The 22,267-nt window shown below is 36.9% G+C and overlaps 1 protein-coding gene across 1 annotated transcript in view; it reads right to left on the minus strand.

Annotated features, from left to right (window-relative positions):
* MALRD1 (MAM and LDL receptor class A domain containing 1) overlaps positions 1-22,267 on the minus strand; it is a 682,931-nt gene that overhangs the window by 265,759 nt on the left and 394,905 nt on the right. Inside the window, exon 29 of the mRNA XM_012499583.2 lies at positions 8,990-9,173. Coding sequence (XP_012355037.2) covers positions 8,990-9,173 — 184 coding nt within the window. The remainder of the gene's footprint in view (positions 1-8,989; positions 9,174-22,267) is intronic.

The raw sequence follows: 22,267 nt of genomic DNA on the forward strand, positions 1-22,267 counted from the left end.
ACTAGATATTGCCGAACATTTCTCCCTGTGGCCTTGGACCAATCCAGGTCTCCCTAGTTTCTTGCTTGCAGTTCTTAAGAAGAAATGGCAGAATGTGCTGGGAATGCAACATTCTGAGATAAGAGGGACGTTCTAGAACAGCCAGGTTTTGGTTCCAATTCCTTTTAGAAACAGAATATCCTCTCATGCTTTCACCTAAGGTATAAAACCCAGGGTGGGCTTTGCCAGCTCATCAGCTGTGGTGCAACGGGGTCTTGCACTGATGAGATTCCATCCACCCTGGGCAGCTTTCCTGAGCCTTGGGGGACCAGCTTAATGATGAACGCTAATTTTCTGTTGTCCCTTGCTGCTTATCTGTAGGTAATAAACCCGCTTTATGTAACTAGTATATGAGGATACAGTCTCACCAGACTCAGGCAAGTTGGTAACCAGTGGACAGTGAAACTGCTTGACAGATTTGTCAGGTGCTATGTGACTGCTTTTACCTCCAAGTTGTTTATCATTATTTTAGTAGTATTCTACGATGTTATGGCTAAATACAGCTGTTTCCATGCCATTAAGCATCAGGAAGGAAATCAACTCAGCTGATATTTGGCGTAACATCTAGCTATTTCAATTTTTCGGAGTCTTAAGGATTCAATTAAATATGATGGTGTTGATGAATGATGACAATCATATCAAACATTGCTTGAGTAGTTACCGTGAAGAGTTATTGTATAAAGCACTTGGCATACATTAACTTTTAAATCTGCACTATCATTTTAATTAATTTTTTTTTTTTTTGAGATGGAGTCTCACTCTGTCACCAAGGCAGGAGTGCAGTGGTGTAATCTTGGCTCCCTGCAACCTCTGCCTTCCAGGTTCAAGCAATTATCCTGCCTTAGCCTCCTGAGTAGGTGGGATTACAGGTGTGTGCCAAAACCCCCAGCTAATTTTTTTATTTTTAGTAGAGATTGGGTTTCACCATGTTGGCCAGGCTGGTCTGGAACTCCTGACCTCAAGTGATCTGCCTGCATTGGCCTCCGAAACTGCTAGGATTACAGGTATGAGCCACCATGCGTGGCTGGCAGGTTCTATTTTTATTGCCATAAAGAAACTGAGGCATTGAGTTGCTAAGCACTTATTCAAGATCACACAGCAAGTAAGTGGCAAAGCCAGGATTTGAACCTGGGAAGTCTGACACCAGGCTTGGCTTGCTTAATCCCTATGCTGTGAGCAGGCATTTCTGATGCCAAAGCTCTGCATGATGAGGACCATCACTGTCTCTCTACCCTTCTTCCCTTTCACTCCAGCAATTTGCTCTTCTAGCAAATCTGCCTCACTGGTCCACTGGTCACTAAGCCTCGATTTCTCTTCCCTGAGACATTTGCACAATTGCCTCCTCAGTTCACTTAAGCCTTTGTACAACTACAACCATCAAATAGGCTGTTTCTGCCCACTCTAATCAGGGAAATATTTCTCTATTACTTTTTCCTTTTACCATTCATAGCACTTATCACTACTACATACTATATTACGCATTATTTTGCTTATTATCTGCATTTGCCCCTGGAATGTAACTCAATAAAGACAGGAACTTGCTCTATTCTGAATTTTTACACATATAACAAGACTTGAATGCATGGTATCTATTAAACCACCTGTCTGGCCATCCACTCATGCATCCAACCATCCATCCTTACATCCATTCATTTATCATTTATCCATCCTTACATTATACAGTACTACATATTATCTAGCCATTCACTATTAAAAATAAGTCACTTTTAATTATTTTGTTAGGGTGGGATGTGCATTAGTTTTCTACTGATTGCCATCTTCTTTTTCTTCGTTTCCTTTTCTGACAACATTTACTTTAAAAGAAGCCTGCAGCCAGGTGCAGTGGCCCTCACTCGAAATTCCAGCACTTCCGGAGGCTGAGGTGGGCAGATCACGAGGTCAGGAAATCAAACCATCCTGGCAAACATGGTGAAACCCCGTCTCTACTAAAAATACAAAAAGTAGCTGGGCGTGGTGGTGCATGCCTGTAATCCCAGCTACTCAGGAGGCTGAGGCACGAGAATCGCTTGAACCCAGGAGGTGGAGGTTGCAGTGAGCCGAGATTGTGCCACTGCACTCCAGCCTGGCAACAGAGTGAGACTCTGTCTCAAAATAAATAAATAAATAAATAAATAAATAAATGTCGCTTTTAATTATTTCATTAGGGTGAGATGTGCATTACTTTTCTACTCATTGCCATCTTCTTTTTCTTGTCTGACATTTACTTTAAAAGAAGACTGTGAGCGATCTGAATGCAACACTCAGAGCACTCAAATGTGAGCAGAAATACAGCTTTTCATGTAAACTAAGTGAAAAAGGTAAGTTCTGAAGTTAAACTCTATGGTGTTCTCTTTACAGATTTATTTGTGTGTGAACTTTATATAGAGCAATCACTGTTTTGTGATCTCCCAAGTTCAATTTGAATCCAGAGCGATGCTGCACTGAGATCATTATCATCATGCCACTGTTTTTCACTCCAGATCAATCACTGTTTAAAGTACACTCAGGAGTCATACATACAGTTTTTAAAAGGAAAAAATGAAAGATGTGAAAGTGGCTATAATAGAAAAGAATGTCTTTTTACATTATGTGTAAAGACAACACCTAAGACATCTGAAATTATAGTAATGCCAGCTTCTTTCATTTTACCCTCAAGGTAATTTTTCTTTTCATAATTAAGATTATTTCGGGGGTGTGAGTGTTTTGCTATGTATGAATGTTGGGAAAGATTGAGTAGCTACTGTCAGAAGATTCTGGAAACATTCTCTGTTCCCTAAATCATCTCTTCCTTTTCCTTGAACTGAAAACTGGTCATCATTCAATTGAATTTTCTAGATATTCAGTTGAAAAGGCAACATCTTATACCATTATTGGATTCTAGCCTGAGGTCCTGGGTTTACCAGTGTCTTCGAGCAGTTCACAGAGGGGTCTTGGAAATAGAAAACATGGGGGGGGAACACACTAGGGAAGGAGACAAATGCGAGGAATTAAGAAAGGGGCACTGAAAAGGGAAACAGAAAAATCCACAAAACTGAACACTCTGGAATGCACACATTTCAGCCCAGCTCTCCGTAGATGTGTGCAGTGCATTGCACAAAGCTTTCTGCAGACTAGAAAATCGATAATGTTTGCTGAACATGTGAAAATGAAGGAACAAAACAGAATAGGATTCTAAATGTGATGTAAAACGTGTTGCCCCTAGAACAATTAAGAAACCTTGCAGTGTAGTTCATTTATACTTACTGGCCAATAAATATTCAGATGCTTGCTATATATCATGCATTTTTCAAAGTACATTGTATAGAGTTAATAATTTAATCCTCATAAGAACTTTATGAGATAGAAGCATTATTATTAATATTTTATAGATGAAAAACATAAGGCAAAAGAAGATCATGTCATTTGCCTAAAACCGTAGAGCAGATAGCAAATGGGTAAGCTAGGACTAACACCTAGTGGTCTTATTGCTGATCTGGGATCTTAACAGCTGACATAAATGCTACTTAATATTAATAGTAAGCTCCCTGAGCATTAGGTGAATGACTGTACTTAAGAAACGATTGTACTTTAAGTAACATTCTGAAATTTCAGAAGTCATTTAAATTTCGAACTTTAGAATTGCAATGATAGGATATTCCTTTCCTTTCAATATGAATTGTCTTCCTACTTCTTTGTTCTGTGGAATGGTTGCTACATTTTATAAGATTTCTGTACAAACCATTTTTAAGCCAACTTGAATAAAAAGGAGAGACATCAAATTTATAATCTGTCACTTATTTTTCTATGAATTAAGCTACTTGCTTCCTTATTAACTTGTCCAAAAAGGAGAGAGGCTTCTTATTGTGTTCCTGGACAGACTACAGAATATGCCCATTATTTTGCTTTATTTTTCTTTCTAGAAAAATACATTTGACAGTAAGTTGAAGATAGCACCATAATGTATTCACAATGCAAAGAAATAAAAAAAAGAATATATCTAGCTTATGTTGGCTATTTTCTAAATATTATCTAATAAATTGAGTTGTAAGTTTTTGAATAGAAAGTAAGAAAGAAATACGAAACTTAAACAGCTTTCCTATTTGCAGGTAAAGTAGATAATTACCAAATATGTACCATACATATTATGGTATATAAAATGTGTGTGTGTGTGTGTGCACAGACAGTCCTTGATTTACAGGGGTTTGATTTATAATTCTTCAACTTTACACTGGGTTTATCAAGACATAACCTCATCATAAAACCAGGAGCATCTGCATTTACAACGATTTGACTTACAATTTTTGGATTTTATAACGGGTTGATTTGGTATGGAATGCATTTTCAACTTATATGGGTTTATCCATATAAACCATTTATCCATGTATACACCATCATAAGTCCAGGAATATTTGTATATACCATTATATATAGATATATATAGATATAATTTGTATGTATGTATCATATAATTATATGTATATCATATGTATCATTATATGTTATGTATACATATGTATAATTATAATTATATGTATATCATATGTATAAATCTACCTTTCCTCATTTCTACTCACAACCAATTTAAAATTTGCTCTCAATGATTCTGAAATTTAAAAACATATTCATAAATTCCAGAGTTGTATCAGATAATTGTAGGGAAATCACAGAGATTACCTATTACGATCCTGTTGTTTTGTGGATAAGGAACCTGAGGCTCTAAAAGAGTAGGATTAAATTAATATGATTAGGGTCAAAATCTGAAAAGAGTACGCAAGTCTATAAAATCTATATAAATCTATAAAAATATGGTGATTGCTTTTTGACATTTCCTGGGTAATGTTCTCTCCCACACTTCGAAGCGAATCTTTTCTCATCTTCAACTGTCCCTAGACTGTTCAATTTGATTCCACTCCCTGGAGTGTTTTTATTGGCATCTTTGTCTTTTAATTGTTTGGTTTTTGAATGTGGGCTGTTGTCATAGAAGGGAATCCTGCTGGATCAATTTTGAGAGTTCAAATTGTTCCAGCCCCACAGACCTAATCACAGATATGTTGGACCCATTCATTCTCCAAGTCAGAAAACCTGTCCACTGTTAGTTGCCCTTCTCAAACCCGGCCGCACTTTCCAGTGAATATCTGTTGACTCTTTTGTGATTTCCCTGCCTTCCCCCTTATAGAAATAAATAATACACAAGTCTTGTCACTGTTTGTGGTTTGTCCTATTAGTTTGTATTTTGGATTTTGTAGGGATGTATTTTCATTTAATTTTGTTGCATATGTTTTTCATGACTTGCTGACTTTGATAATTAGGTTCTCTGACTGTTTTGTGTGAGGACTTGGGAGAATCCAAAAGCTGTTGTTAGGCCACTACTATCACCATCTTTCCAGAATTCTTTATCTTTTTTCTTTGAGACAGGGTCTGACTCTGTTACCCAGGCTGGAGTACAGTGGCATGATCATGGCTCATTGAAACCTCCAACTCCTGGGCTTAGCCTCTTGCAATTCTCCTGCCTCAGCCTCCTGAGTAGCTGGGACTACAGGCACAAGCCACCATGCCTGGCTTATGTTTTAATTTTCAATTTTTTTTTTCCAGACAGAGTCTTGCTCCATCATCCTAGCTGGAATGCAGTGGCATGATCTCGGCTCACTGCAAACCTCTGCCTCCCTGGTACCGGCAGTTCTCATGCCTCAGCCTGCTGAGTAGCTGGGATTACAAGCATGTGCCACAACGCCCAGCCAGTTTTTCTATTTTTAGTAGAGTTAGAGTTTCACCATGTTGGCCAGGCTGGTCTCGAACTCCTGGCCTTAATTAATCCACCTGCCTCAGCCTGCCAAAGTGCTGGATTGCAGGAATGAGCCATAGTGCCCGGCCTAAAATTTTTACAGAGATAGGAGTTTCGCTATGTTGCCCAGGTAAGTCATTCCTTTCATTTAAAAAGTTTTATTGATTTATAATTTACATGCCATTAAGTCTAGCCATATAACATTTAATGTTTCTAATATGTTCATGAAGTTGTACAATGATCACTATAAACAACATTAGAATATTTTTGTCACTCCATAAAGAAACCCAATATCAATTAGCAGCCATTCCCCTCTCCCCATTCCCTCACACCTAAGTCACCACTCACCTCCTCTCTGTCTCAATACATTTGTCTGTTCTGTACATTTCACATAAATGGTAGCATACAATATATGGGGATTTTTTGTGATTAGTAAAATGTGACAGAAATAAACATTCAGCCATTTTTTAAGTTATTTATTTCAAATGCAGAACATCAATGACTTCATGATAAATTGTGTGGTAACCTGGTAGTTTATGATCTGAAGTTGGTTTCCTAATACAGGGCAATAAAGCACCATTTGAGAATATGGCATGTTAATAATAATGATGATCACTTTTATAATAAAATGTAACATTAATTTTTCTTTGTGCCAAGACTATTCAAAGAACTTCACATGTATTAAAGTATTTAATATTCACATAAACCTATGATGAAAATACTATTTTCATCTTTTCAATTTTATTGATGAGGAAACCGATGCAAAGCGAAATGGAGAAACTTACCTGAGCCAGATGACACAGCCAGATGCCATGCCCACATAATTTGACTAGAGACTCCTTGTTCTTAACCACTATGATTAAGTGCCTTTCTGACTTTGAGGTGTTTTGCTAAATACCATTCTCATCTTCTAAAGTGGCAACCGCAGAAAGCAACTTAGTGTAACTTAAACTCTAAGCTCCCTCTGATCACCCATGTTACACAGCCCTGATATTTCACCGGCATAAAGCTAAACACTAAGATGATTAAAAAGAATGTTGTTTAGTTCCATTCATAGTCTTTCAAATGTTCTCATAATTTTTTCATGTTTTCTATCTTAACTGAAAATCCTTGTTAATTGTAGATGGCTGGGCTGTTAAAAACCAATGGCTACTTTTTCTGAAAATGTATTAAATGTGTAATTTACTATATTCAACTATAATTGACAACATGATGCCTCTTTACTTGATGAAAAAGAAAGAACTATAGGCCTAAAAGCAATTGATCACTAAATGTAAGATACTAAAGTATAACTTAGTAAGCCAAGTGTTGGCTTCAATTGAACAAAATTAATTGTAATCATGTAAATTCTCACAGAACTCTATTACAAAAAAGGGAAGAAAGACTGCAAACTTCTACATGAAACTGGCAAAGCTAGAATAATAATTCTCAGTTTCCTTCTGTCCTGAATCAACCCATCTAGGAATCATTCTGCTTCCCTTGAGAGGAAAGGAATTTCTCTTATTGAATAAAGCTTCTTTCTTTCTAAAATCTTAAAGAAAGTTTTGAAGAATTTTTCCTTTTCAAGTTGCCAAAATCATTTCTAGATTGAGTTACTAACCACAATAGAATTTCAACACATTACTTGGAAAGTTACTAGGAGAGAGTTTAAGAAGCATATTCTCACATCTAAGATTCCCTTTACACAAATACATGTGCAAAACCTCATCTTCTTTCATTAAGACACCGCCTCCCCAGCATCTTGAAGCCCAAATCCTGTCTCCTGCATGACATAGATACCTGGAGCTACATGCTCCTTACATGGTATGAAACACATAATTTCTGGTTTTATGTAACATAAGGTAGCTGAGTAACAACTACCTTTTCTGGAAACATAGGTTGGAGGAGAGGGAATTCAAAGTTTAAAGAATGTATTTCTAAGCAGAATCTTTTGAAACAGTACCGCTCATAAAAAGAGCAGATGCTGTAACACTACGAAAAAACCAAAGTCACATTTTTGAACTGCCTCAGTGAAATATTTTAATATGACAGCAACAATAAAATTAAATAGCATTCAGGTTTAGCTCTTTTAGTTGCAGAGGCTTGCTGCCAAGTGAATCAGTATAGAAAACCACAGAAGGCATATCTTTCATTGGCAGTATATCTCACACAGGATTATTTTGGAAACCAAATGGAATAATTCCTCTGAAAGAAATTTGCAAACTGTGAAATTGTACAAATGTATTTATAATTATTTTTTACATTTTCTGGGTAGTTTTGTAAAGAGAATCTAAGTGTAGTTATACTTCTCATTTAGTAACATGATAAATTGCAGTACTTTTTTTTCAAGTTACTGTTCACAGGCTGGAGTAGTATCTTTAAATCTCCCAAGCACAGCTCTCACCTCAATTTCTGCTTGAATTTTGCCTGATTGAATTTATTTCTTATAGATGCACTAACTACCAGATTTCTAACCTGTTTTTACTGGTTCATTTATAATTAGTTTAAATTAGGTAAATACATGTAAATATTAGGCTCACATTTAAAATTGTATTGAAAAACAAATTCAGAAGGGAAAAATTATTCATGTTTGAAAGTGGATGGTATGGAAGGAAGAGGGTAGTAACTTGTGCAATTGAAAGATGAAGAACATATCGCTATGGTCTGACCGTTTATTCTCCTCCCTTCATTCATATGTTGAAATCCTAAACCCAAAGGTGATAGTGTCCAGAGATGGGGTCTTCAGGAAGATGACTAGGTCATGAGGGCAGAGCCCTCATGAATGGGATTAGTGCCCTTATAAACTAGGCCCAAGGGAGCTCATTTTATAAGGGCTCCACTTGGACTCCACCAAGTGAAGACACAGCAAGAAGGTGCCATCTATTAACCAGGAAATGAGCCTTCACCAGATACCAAATCTGCCTGTCTTAATCTTGGACTTCCCAGCCTCCAGAACCACAAGGAAAAAATTTCTGTTGTTTATATGCTACCCAGCTTATGGCATTTTGTAACAGCAGCCCAAACAGACTAAGATAGGTATTATCTCTTAACATATAGTTTTAAGTTCACAATTATAAAATCATACCTTTCCATTGATTTGTGTATGTATATAAAATATGTAACAGTAAAGCATTTTAAACATGTGTAACAAAAATAAAATGGCTAGATTATAAATGTGTTTCCAAATGGAAGTGCTTTCTGGAAACTTACCAGTCGTGCAGTTTTTAAATTCAATATCATCAATTGCAGCTCCTCCTCCCAGGTCCCTTGTTCTGATACCTTGAAATATGACTTCAAAATTCCTTAACTTTCCTAGTAGGATGTCAGCCTTTTGCCAATGATTACCAGGGTTCTGCTTACTTTCTTCCCATACTTTTGATAGTCCTTTCTCTGTCTGAAAGTAAAGAAGTTTGTATGAGGGAAATAATCAAACACGAAAGAAGATGACGTGGTGTGAGGAAAAACCTGGTTATTTATCTCAGAAGCATGTGACCAATAAAAACTGAAAAAACAAAGAAGCACTGAATCTGTGAAAGTTGATCTTACAAATTGAGTCATTCTTGTCAAACCCAACTCAAACAGAGTCAAGAGGTCAGGGGTCGGGGAAAGCACTCAGGGCACGTAACACTGCTCCAAAAATATAACTCTCTACAAACCTGGCTCCTGAAACTCACAGTTGTAACCTGAAACTAGTTGTATCTGACAGATACTGAAACAATCTGCTGAGACTCTAAAACTAGTTTTACCCATCATGCACCAGTTAGAGCTTTCCAGCTCTGCACAACTTTACTAGTGCCGATGAACTTTCTTTAACAACAATATGGAACATTTCCTTTTTTTTCCTCCCCTAAAAAGCTTTTATTTTAGGTTCAGGGGTACATGGGCAGGTTTGCTATACAGGCAAACTCCTGTCATGGAGGTTTGATGTACAGATTATTTTGTTGACCAGGTACTAAGCATAGTATCAAATAGTTATTTTAACATTTCTCTTTTATAAAACCTCCAATCTTCTCTTTGTTCTTCAGATATACTGAAGACCACCTGGTCTGTGTATATGCCCCAAATTGCAATTCTTGCTTCCCTCAAAAAAATTTTTAGAGATTTTTATCTATATTTTATTTGACTTCAACATATCTCTGATGATAACTATGACAGAGTTTATCTCAACGAAACAGAGGCATATTAATCTACTAAACTATTTCCCAAAATAAAAACTAGCAGAATTAGCAATACACTTATTTTGGAATTTTTAGAGACACCATTATTACAAATTGCTCTACTCGGATCATGAGGTCAAGGCATTGAGACCATCTTGGCCAACATGGTGAAACCCTGTCTCTACTAAAAATACAAACATTAGCTGAGTGTGGTGGCATGCGCCAGTAGTGCCAGCTACTTGGGAGGCTGAGGCAGGAGAATTGCTTGAACCCAGGAGGCAGAGGGTGAAGTGAGCTGAGATCGCACCACTGCATTCCAGCCTGGCAACAGAGTGAGACTCTGCCTCAAAATAAATAAATAAACTAAACTAAGCTAAAATAAAACAAATTGCCCTACTCAGTAAAATCCACCTTTCCTTGCATTTACACAAATTATTTATATTTGATTAAAACTGAACGGTTTACTGAGGCCCTGGGTTTCTAGTTCCAGATGTCATTAGATATCCAAACTTCTATTCATATTGTGTAATTATTCAAGTTGTAGCTTCTTACAAAAAGCTTAAATCGCTGACATAGGAAAACAGAAAAGGAGAAACATATTGGAGAAATCACTTATCCCTGATGGATGTAATAAAGGATTTATGAAGCGAATTGAATGTGGAGGAAAATTGATAATTTTAACAGCAGTCAGATTCCAAAAATGATATTATTATATAATCATATTATTTTGATTTTCATAAATTCTGTTATAATGTAACTATTATATAAGTAACAACTATAAATGTTTTTAAATAAAATTTTTAATTGAAAAGGAAAAATTAATTTCCTAAAAATCTTATGTAAACATGAATATCTGAGGTTGGTTAACTAGTAATTCAATACTCTAATATATGAACAGTCCCAGTATAAGGTAACATGACATAAAGTGACATATAATCCCAATGACCGAACAAAAATGACAACTTCATTAAAATAGCATATTAACCAGTGGAGCACAGGACGAGGCTTAGATTGTATACACTGTTCTTTCGTATTCTAGGTCTAGCCCTTTCTGGGAACTAGATGATTTAACAAATCATAATGATGGAAATTTGGCAAAGAAAAAAATATACATATATACACAGTATTATGTTTATGGTTAGTTCCCAGTTAATATTCCTTGGTCCTGGATCATCCCATTTTCATGATGATTCACAAGAAAAACTTTGTCTCTGAAGCTTGTAATCAAAACAGTAGACTACAGGAGAAGATTTAGAGAAATGACATACAAAAGTGAAGCAAAATATTCCAATAGATTTATAGCATATAGGTATGAAATGTGTAATTTACACATAATTTAAAGAATAAAAGCTAAAGAGGAAAAAAAAGGAATGTCTGAAAAGGGGATACCAAGGAGCTAGACATTCATAACTTCATGTTTTCATGTTTTCAGGGAACTAATGCTAATAAATATGTCTGATGCCTTGTTCTGCTGAGGTAGATGAAGATGTTTGATCAAGTGTTTCTTCCTCTGCATGGTTACAGAGAGCACAACTATGCATCAGTTAGTCTAAAATTAACTTTGCAAAACAACTAACAGTTTATAGATAGATCATTAACATCCTTCTCAGAACAACAACAAATCTGACACCCACAGATTCATGTAACTTCTGTATTAAAAGGGGTGGAGAATTCACACCTAATTAATGGAATTTCGTATCTTTTTGATGACTAAAGAAGATAAGTCCTTCTCAAGGTTAGTCTTTGACTCTCAGTGATGTCTTAGTGATTTGAAATCAAAGGGATGGTTAATTAAATTAAAAATTAAAGGAAAGGGTGGTCTGTCTGACTCCTAGAAATATTAGAGGCTGGATATTGATAAAAGCCTGTCTTGATTTACAAACTTAATTCACTTTACTAACTTTTCCTATTAATCTGCCTCTGCAGTTTATAAAGCCCCTCATTAGCTATGCCAAATCCTCAAAGAATTTTCAACAAACACCATCAAAGAAGAGCATATGATCACACTAATCAAAAAATGTGAACTATTTCTTAAATCTTACAACTGGTCTTCTAGTAAAAAAAGAGACAAATAATGAATTCACTATCATTTTATGTGTTAGAAAAAAAATGAGGGTAAATTATTTTGCATACCAACCACAGATCAACCTAGTGATGATGTACTACAAGAAATCATTCTAATATATCAGCTGTTGTTTCATAACATCAAATGTTATCCCTATAATTAACAAAAATACTCATCTAAATGTGCAATGGAGGTTTATTTCCTTATCCATTCATTCATTCCTTTATTCAGCAAACTTTCTGTGCTCACACAGTTCCAGGTTATATGTTAGATGCCAGTGACAAAAAGGTGAAAAGCCATGGAGCCTATCTGGAGATGTAATAATTTAATACAGGAGAAAAAGTCAAAAAAATAAACTACTATAAAAGTGCTCCCACTCTTGCTCGTGCTCTGTGTGTGTATGTGTGTGTCTGTGTGTGTGTGTGTGTGTGTGTGTGTTCCTAACAGAGAAACTTTTTAAATGTAGTCAATCCCCAAATTTTTATTCCACATGTCATTACTTCACCTATTTACTTAATATCCTGATTTAAATTCATTCTAAACTGTGAAAGTGAAAAATTGCTCACTCCCAACTCATAACTTTGCCACTGCTGAGGGACTTTTCCCTTGTATATATATAGATTTTAATCAAAATACCTGGAGGAAGTAAGCATAGGAAAAGTGATTAACCACATTAATAATAGTAAAAAATAGACATTAATACAAAAATGGTTAGACATATTGAAGAATTATTTTCTTCTTATAATTTAACCTTTTTCCAAATTTTGAATTGATTCCTCACATATAGTATATGCATGGACCTTTTGTCTTACAAATTGCATATTTATTTTATAGTGTGTTTGTCTTCATACTTTATGCCAGTCTTTCCTTTATGGGCTGTGCAAAGAAAGGCAATAAGAAACACTAAAAAGACAGAACTACTTCAAATTGTACAAACATATTAATAGATAGATCTCCTTGGAAGTTCCATTTCATATTTTTGAAGTGAATATAAAAGTTTTTGCCAAATAACTAGCCATTTTTTAAAACCATTTAAATAATACCTCTCGTTTTTCCAACTGACATCTTTATCTATTTCTAGAGTTTTTAGTATTTAATAAGGGTAAATAAATATAAGAATGTATTTTTCTGCATTTCCAACAGAGGTACCGGGTTCATCTCACTGGGGCTTGTTGGACAGTGGGTGCAGCCCACAGAGTGTGAGCTGAAGCAGGGCGGAGCATTGCCTCACACAGGAACCACAAGGGATTGGGGAATTCCATTTCCTAGCCAAGCAAAGCCATGACAGACGGTACCTGGAAAATCAGGACACTCCCACACTACTACTGCACTTTTCCAATGGTCTTAGCAAACAGCACACCAGGAGATTATATCCCGTGCCTGGCTCGGAGGGTCCCACGCCCATGGAGACTTGCTCATGGCTAGCACAACAGTCTGAGACTGAACTGCAAGGTGGCAGCAAGGCTGAGGGAGGGGCGTCCACCACTGCTGAGGCTTGAGTAGGTAAACAAAGTGACCGGGAAGCCTGAACTGGGTGGAGCCCACCACAGCTCAAGGAAGCCTGCCTGCCTCTGTAGACCCCACTTCTGGGGGCAGGGCATAGCTGAACAAAAGGCAGTAGAAACTTCTGCAGACTTAAACATCCCTGTCTGACAGCTTTGAAGAGAGTAGTGGTTCTCCCAGCATGGAGTTTGAGATCTGAGAAAGGACGGACTGCCTCCACAAGTAGCCTAAGTGGGAGACACCTCCCAGTAGGGGCCGACTGACACCTCATACAGCTCGGTGCCCCTCTGAGACAAGCTTCCAGAGGAAGGATCAGGCAGCACCGTTTGCCGTTCTGCAATAGCTGCTGTTCTGCAGCCTCTGCTGGTGATACCCAGGCAAACAGGCTCTGGAATAGACCTCCAGCAAACCTGAAGCTGAGGGTCCTTACTATTAGAAGGAAAACTAACAAACAAAAAGGACACCCACACCAAAACCCCAACTGTATGTTACCATCATCAAAGAACAAAGGTAAATAAAACCACAAAGATGGGGAGAAACCAAGGCAGAAAAGCTGAAAATTCTAAAAATCAGAGCACCTCTTCTCCTCCAAAGGAATGCAGCTCCTCGCCAGCAACGCAACAAAGCTGGACGGAGAATGACTTTGATGATCTGACAGAAGAAGGCTTCAAACGATTGGTAATAACAAACTTCTCCGAGCTAAAGGAGGATATGCGAACCCATTGCAAAGAAGCTAAGAACCTTGAAAAAAGGTTAGATGAACGGCTAACTAGAATAAACAGCATAGAGAAGACCTTAAATGACCTGATGGAGCTGAAAATCATGGCACGAGAGCTACATGATGCATGTACAAGCTTCAGTAGCCGATTCGATCAACTGGAAGAAAGGGTATCAGTGATTGAAGATCAAATGAATGAAATGAAGTAAAAAGACAGGGTTAGAGAAAAAAGAGTAAAAAGAAATGAACAAAGCCTCCAAGAAATATGGGACTACGTGAAAAGACCAAATCTACGTCTGATTGGTATACCTGAAAGTGACAGGAAGAATGGAACCAAGTTGGAAAACACTCTGCAGGATATTATCCAGAACTTCCCCAACCTAGCAAGGCAGGCCAACATTCAGATTCAGGAAATACAGAGAATGCCACAAAGATACTCCTCGAGAAGAGCAACTCCAAGACACATAATTGTCAGATACACCAAAGTTGAAATAAAGGAAAAAATGTTAAGGGCAGTCAGAGAGAAAGGCCGGGTTACCCACGAAAGAGATGCCCATCAGATTAACAATGGATCTTTCAGCAGAAACTCTACAAGCCAGAAGAGAGTAGGGACCCATATTCAACATTCTTAAAGAAAAGAATTTTGAACCCAGAATTTCATATCCAGCCAAACTAAGCTTCATAAGTGAAGGAGAAATAAAATCCTCTACAGACAAGCAAATGCTGAGAGATTTTGTCACCACCAGGCCTGCCTTACAAGAGCTCCTGAAGGAAGCACTAAACATGGAAAGAATGACTGGTACCAGCCACTGCAAAAACATGCCAAATTATAAAGACCATCAAGGCTAGGAAGAAACTGCATCAACTAACGAGCAAAATAACCAGCTAACATCATAATGACAGGATCAAATTCACACATAACAATATTAACCTTAAATGTGAATGGGCACAATGTTCCAATTAAAAGACACAGACTGGCAAATTGGATAAAGAGTCAAGACCCATCAGTGTGCTGTATTTGGGAGACCAATCTCACATGCAGACACACACATAGGCTCAAAATAAAGGGATGGAGGAAGATCTACCAAGCAAACGGAAAACAAAAAAAGCAGGGGTTGCAATCCCAGTCTCTGATAAAACAGACTTTAAACCAACAAAGATCAAAAGAGACAAAGAAGGCCATTATCTAATGATAAAGGGATCAATTCAACAAGAAGAGCTAACTATCCTAAATATATATGCACCCAATACAGGAGCACCCAGATTCATAAAGCAAGTCCTTAGAGACCTAGAAAGAGACTTAGACTCCCACACAATAATAACACCCCACTGTCAACATTAGACAGATCCACGAGACAGAAAGTTAACAAGGATATCCAGGACTCGAACTCAGCTGTACACCAAGTGGACCTAATAGATATCTACAGAACTCTCCACCCCAAATCAACAGAATATACATTCTTCTCAGCACCACATCGCACTTATTCCAAAATTGACCACATAGTTGGAAGTAAAGCACTCCTCAGCAATTGCAAAAGAAAGAAATGATAACAAACTGTTTCTCAGACCACAGTGCAATCAAACTAGAACTCAGGATCAAAACTGCTCAACTACATGGAAACTGAACAACCTGCTCCTGAATGACTACTGAGTACATAACAAAATGAAAGCAGAAATAAAGACGTTCTTTGAAATCAATGAGAGCAAAGACACCACATACCAGAATCTTTGGGACACATTTAAAGCAGTGTGTAGAGGGAAATTTATAGCACTAAATGCCCACAAGAGAAAGCAGGAAAGATCTAAAACTGACACCCTAACATCACAATTAAAAGAACTGGAGAGGCAAGAGCAAACACATTCAAAAGCTAGCAGAAAGCAAGAAATAACTAAGATCAGAGTAGAACTGAAGGAGATAGAAACACAAAAAAACCCTCCAAAAAAACAATGAATCCAGGAGCTGGTTTTTTGAAAAGATCAACAAAGTTGATAGACTGCTAGCAAGACTAATAAAGTAGAAAAGAGAGAAGAATCAAATAGATGCAACAAAAAATGATAAAGGGGATATCACTACTGATCCCACAGAAATACAAACTACCATCAGAGAATACTATAAACACCTCTATGCAAATAAACTAGAAAATCTAGCAGAAATGGATAAATTCCTAGACACATACACCCTCCCAAGATTAAATCAGGAAGAAGTTGAATCCCTGAATAGGTCAATATCAGGATCTGAAATTGAGGCAATAATTAGTAGCCTACCAACCAAAAAAAGTCCAGGATGAGATGGATTCACAGCCGAATTCTACCACAGGTACAAAGAGGAGCTGGTACCATTCCTTTTGACACTATTCCAATCAATAGAAAAAGAGGGAATCTTCCCTAACTCATTTTACAAGGCCAGCATCATCCTGATACCAAAGCTTGGCAGAGACACAACAAAAAAAGATAATTTTAGACCAATATTCCTGATGAACCTTGATGCGAAAATCCTCAATAAAATACTGGCAAACTGAATCCAACAGCACATCAAAAAGCTTATCCACTATGATCAAGTGGGCTTCATCCCTGGGATGCAAGGCTGGTTCAACATACGAAAATCAATAAACGTAATCCAGCATATAAACAGATCCAACAATAAAAACCACATAATTATCTCAATAAATGCAGAAAAGGCCTTTGACAAAATTCAACAACGCTTCATGCTAAAAACTCTCAATAAATTAGGTATTGATGGGACATATCTCAAAATAATAAGAGCTATCTATGACAAACCCACAGCCAATATCATACAGAATGGACAAAAACTGGAAGCATTCCCTTTGAAAACGGGCACAAGACAGGGATGCCCTCTCTCACCACTCCTATATTGTCCCTGTTTGCAGATGACATGATTGTGTATTTAGATAACTCCATCATCTCAACCCCAAATCTCCTGAAGCTGATAAGCAACTTCAGCAAAATCTCAGGATACAAAATCAATGTGCAAAAATCGCAAGCATTCCTATACACCAGTAACAGACTAACAGAGAGCCAAATCATGAGTGAACTCCCATTCACGATTGCTTCAAAGAGAATAAAATATCTAGGAATCCAACTTACAGGGGTTGCGAAGGACCTCTTCAAGGAGAACTACAAACCAATGCTCAATGAAATAAAAGAGGACACAAACAAATGGAAGAACATTCCATGCTCATGGGCAGGAAGAATCAGTATTGTGAAAATGGCCATACTGCCCAAGGTAATTTATAGATTCAATGCCATCCCCATCAAGCTACCAATGACTTTCTTCACAGAATTGGAAAAAACTACTTTAAAGTTCATATGGAAACAAAAAAGAACCCGCATTGCCAAGACAATCCTAAGCCAAAAGAACAAAGCTGGAGGGATCACGCTACCTGACTTCAAACTATACTACAAGGCTACAGTAACCCAAATAGAATGGTACTGGTACCAAAACAGAGATATAGACAAATGGAACAGAATAGAGCCCTCAGAAATAATGCCACACATCTATAACCATCTGATCTTTGACAAACCTGACAAAAACAAGAAATAGGGAAAGGATTCCCTATTTAATAAATGGTGCTGGGAAAACTGGCTAGCCATATGTAGAAAGCTGAAACTGGATCCCTTCCTGACACCTTATACACAAATTAATTCAAGATGGATTAAAGACTTACATGTTAGATCTAAAACCATAAAAACCCTAGAAGAAAACCTAGGCAATACCATTCAGGACATAGGCATGGGAAAGGACTTCATGACTAAATCACCAAAAGCAATGGCAACAAAAGCCAAAATAGACAAATGGGATCTAATTAAACTAAAGAGCTTCTGCACAGCAAAAGAAACCACCATCAGAGTGAACAGGCAACCTACAAAATGGGAGAAAATTTTTACAATCTACCCATCTTACAAAGGACTAATATCCAGAATCTACAAAGAACTTAAATTTCCAAGAAAAAATCAAACCAACCCATCAAAAAGTGGGTGAAGGATATGAACAGACATGTCTCAAAAGAAGACATTTATGCAGCCAAAAGACACATGAGAAAATGCTCATCATCACTGGCCATCAGAGAAATGCAAATCAAAACCACAATGAGATACCATCTCACACCAGTTAGAATGGCCATCATTAAAAAGTCAGGAAACAACAGGTGCTGGAGAGGATGTGGAGAAATAGGAACACTTTTACACTGTTGGTGGGACTGTAAACTAGTTCAACCATTGTGGAAGTCAATGTGGCGATTCCTCAGGGATCTAAAACTAGAAATACCATTTGACCCAGCCATCCCATTACTGGGTATATACCCAAAGGGTTATAAATCATGCAGCTATAAAGACACATGCACATGTATGTTTATTGCGGCACTATTCACAATAGCAAAGACTTGGAACCAACCCAAATGTCCAACAATGATAGACTGGATTAATAAAATGTGGCACCTATACACCATGGAATACTATGCAGCCATAAAAAGGATGAGTTCATGTCCTTTGTAGGGACATGGATGAAGCTGGAAACCATCATTCTGAGCAAACTATCGCAAGAACAGAAAACCAAACACTGCATGTTCTCACTCATAGGTGGGAATTGAACAATGAGAACACTTGGACACAGGGTGGGGAACATCACACATCGGCGCCTGTTGTGGGGTTATGGCGGGGGAGGGATAGTATTAGGAGAAATATCTAATGTAAATAATGAGTTAATGGGTGCAGCACACCAACGTGACACATGTATACATATGTAACAAACCTGCATGTTGTTCACATGTACCCTAGAACTTAAAGTATAATTTAAAAAAAAAGAATGGGTTTTAAGCTATAGATAAAAACTCTCTTAAGAACAAAAATAAAATGTAAAACTTGAAAAAATATGAAACAGAATAGCAATAAGCCTTACCATAACACAAATTGAAACATAAATAGACTACGGACTAAAAACTAGTATATAAACAGACCTCTCCCCAAGTCAATGCGAAAATGACAGAAAAATGTGAAAGAGATATTTTTAAACATTCTATAGGAGACAACAGCTCAACAAGCATACAGATGCTCAGACTTGTTGGCAATCAGACGGTGGTAGGATGGATACCTAAAGTGTGATAAGTACGCCCCAGGGAATGTTTCGCAGCAGGGAGAAGCAATGGACTGGATGTATACATCAAAGCCAAGATGGATCTTTAAGACATAGAATGAAGGGGAAAATGTAATAAACAAAATGTAAGTTTTGACACACTCGAAGTAATAGCACACATATGATAAAATGCATACAACCAAAGAATATACATTAGAAAGGTTGCCTATGGAGTAAAAGGGAAATGGAGTGGGGAAGGGGGATAAAACGTAAAATAAAATACATACAATACAAAATGAAAAATATGACACATTCAAAACAATAGTACACATATTATATACTTATTATTTATATCTATATATACACACACTAAATACATTAAAATAAAGAAAGAAAACTATATTTTTAGCTAATTAGTATAGTTGTATAGCTAATGTACTGCACTCTAAATACTTTGACTTTTAATTATATTGTCTTGTTACTGCATCGGTTTTATTTACTCCTTGCTAATATTTATCCCCCCTCCCTTTTTTTGAGACAGGGTCTTGCTTTGTTGCCCAGCCTGGAGTGCAGTGGTGTGACTCTAGCTCACTACAGCCTCTGACCTCCCAGGCACAAGTGATCCTCCTGCCTCAGCCTCCCACCGTCAGGACTGCAAGGATGTGCCACTACAATGAGTGAACATTTTTTAAATTAATTTTTGTGCAGAGACCAGACGGGCCTTACTATGTTGCCCAGGCTGGTTTTAAACTACTGGGCTCAAGCCATCCCCCTGCCTTGGCCTCCCAAAGTGCTGGAATTGCAGGCATGAGCCACCATGTCCAGCTTCTCTCTTTTAACTTTATTTGTACATTGCCTTAATCTTTCAGAACAATGTTTAACAATGAACATAATAATGGCTGTTTTATGTAATTTTTAAATTAAATTTTAATTAAAATTGTAATTTTTAAAAACAATTACAAATTAAAATGCAACAGATGGGTAGTTTTCAAGTATAATCTGTGAGAATTTTGAGGAAATTAGCATCTTGTAAACATATCCATGACCTCATCATGCTCCTAGTTCCCTGATGGAGACACATAACTATGAAAGTAAACAGCCAGTGGATTCAAGAAAAAGCGTTGGTTGCCAGTGAATCTTGGGTGAACGGTACCCATGCTGCAGGCATTGAGTTCAGAAGAGCCTGGGATAGATCCTCTGGAAAACGTTTTTGCTGAACATTATTCACGCTGCAATCTACAAAGAAGGCTTTTCTGTCTGAGCTGTGGGGTCCGGTGGGCGCAAGAAAAAAAGTCACTCACCACTCAAGAGAACCCAATAGCCTGTATGAACACTAAAGTAAACCATCAAAATCACACCACGACTATTTCACACCCACTGAGATGGCTAGTATAAAACAAAATAAGTGTTGGCGAAGAGGCGAAGAAACTGGAACTCTTGTGCACGTTGGTAAGAATGTAGAATGGTACAGTCACTGTAGAAAACAGTATGGAGGTTCTATAGAAAACTAAAAAAGGAATTACTATGTGATCCAGCAATTATGCTTCTGGGTAAGTAATTGAAGGCAGAGACTTGAAGAGATATAGTTGTAAATCCATGTTAAGAACAACATTATTTGCAATAGCAAAATGTGGAAGCAATCTACATGTGTATCCATGAATGAATGGATATGTGGTATATATAGTCCATTATGCAATGTGGTATATACATAAAATGGAATATTATTCAGCCTTAAAAAGAAAGCCAATTCTGACACATGCTACAACATGCATATACTTTGAGGACACTTTTATATTTGAAGACATATTTATATTTCTATTGTGCCGAGTAGAGAAGTGATGAAAAGACAACTACTCCATGATTCCACTTATATAAGACACCTAGAGTAAAAAAAGAAACAGAGACAGAAAGTGAAATGGTGGTTTTTAAGGGCTGGGGGAGGGAAGAAAGAAGAGTTAGAGTGTAATGGGTACAGAATTTCAGTTGTGCAAGATGAAAAGAGCTCTTGAATAGATTTTACCACAATTTAAAATAAAAAAATCTAAAAGTCACATCAGGGACTTCTATCAAGTCATATTTAATAGCAGAGAAAGACACATTCTCAAAAAGAAACTACCAAAAATTGTAAGGAAGGACTTGGAATGGGGCAATTTGAGGATGTAAAGAACTGGGTCTATTAAGACAAAATTATTTCAGAAAAAAAGCTTAAATGAATAATAGAATTGAGATTTCTAGAAGCCAAATATGTGATCTGAAATAAGTGAGGTTATCTCAAAATATAGCATGTATTACTGTATCGATGGGCCTCTAGGCTCTGAAGGTAGACTGCCAGGTTTAAAATTAAGCTCAGCCCTTATCAGCAGCTAGCATTAGCATATAACATTAGTTGTTGATATTATATTCAAATAATATTTATTATTAACACTATTAAGCAAGATGCAAAAAATGAATACTGTAAGTGAAAAGACAAGCAATGTGAATGGATTCAGGAAATCTAGATCCAAACGTGAGTTCCAGAGAGAAATAGATTGAGGAGAAACAATAACAAAAAAAAAATAATAATAAAAGACAATTTCTGGGCTGAAGAACAATTCAAAATGTTAAGATTGAAACACGTCCTGGTGACATTTCTAAACTCCAAGCTTAAGAGATAATGTCACGAGCTTCCAGAAATTGGAAGTTATTTACTTAGAAAGAAAGAAAATCATATCAGTATCAGGGCCCTCTCAACCAAAATATTAAATATACAAAGCAGTGGAACAAACAAACAAAAACAAAGAAAATATGAATAAACAAAGAAAATATAAATAAATAAAAAGAAGAAACAAAATAAAACGAAGAACAAAGAAACAAAACAGGTGATCTTAGGACCAATACCCAAGCCATCATATCATTTATCTGTTAACTACAAAGATTTAAGCTCCGTATTGTGGCCTTGTCCTTTAGGGGTGTTTGT

Source organism: Nomascus leucogenys, chromosome 9, assembly GCF_006542625.1.
Source record: "Nomascus leucogenys isolate Asia chromosome 9, Asia_NLE_v1, whole genome shotgun sequence".
Lineage (NCBI taxonomy): Eukaryota > Metazoa > Chordata > Mammalia > Primates > Hylobatidae > Nomascus > Nomascus leucogenys.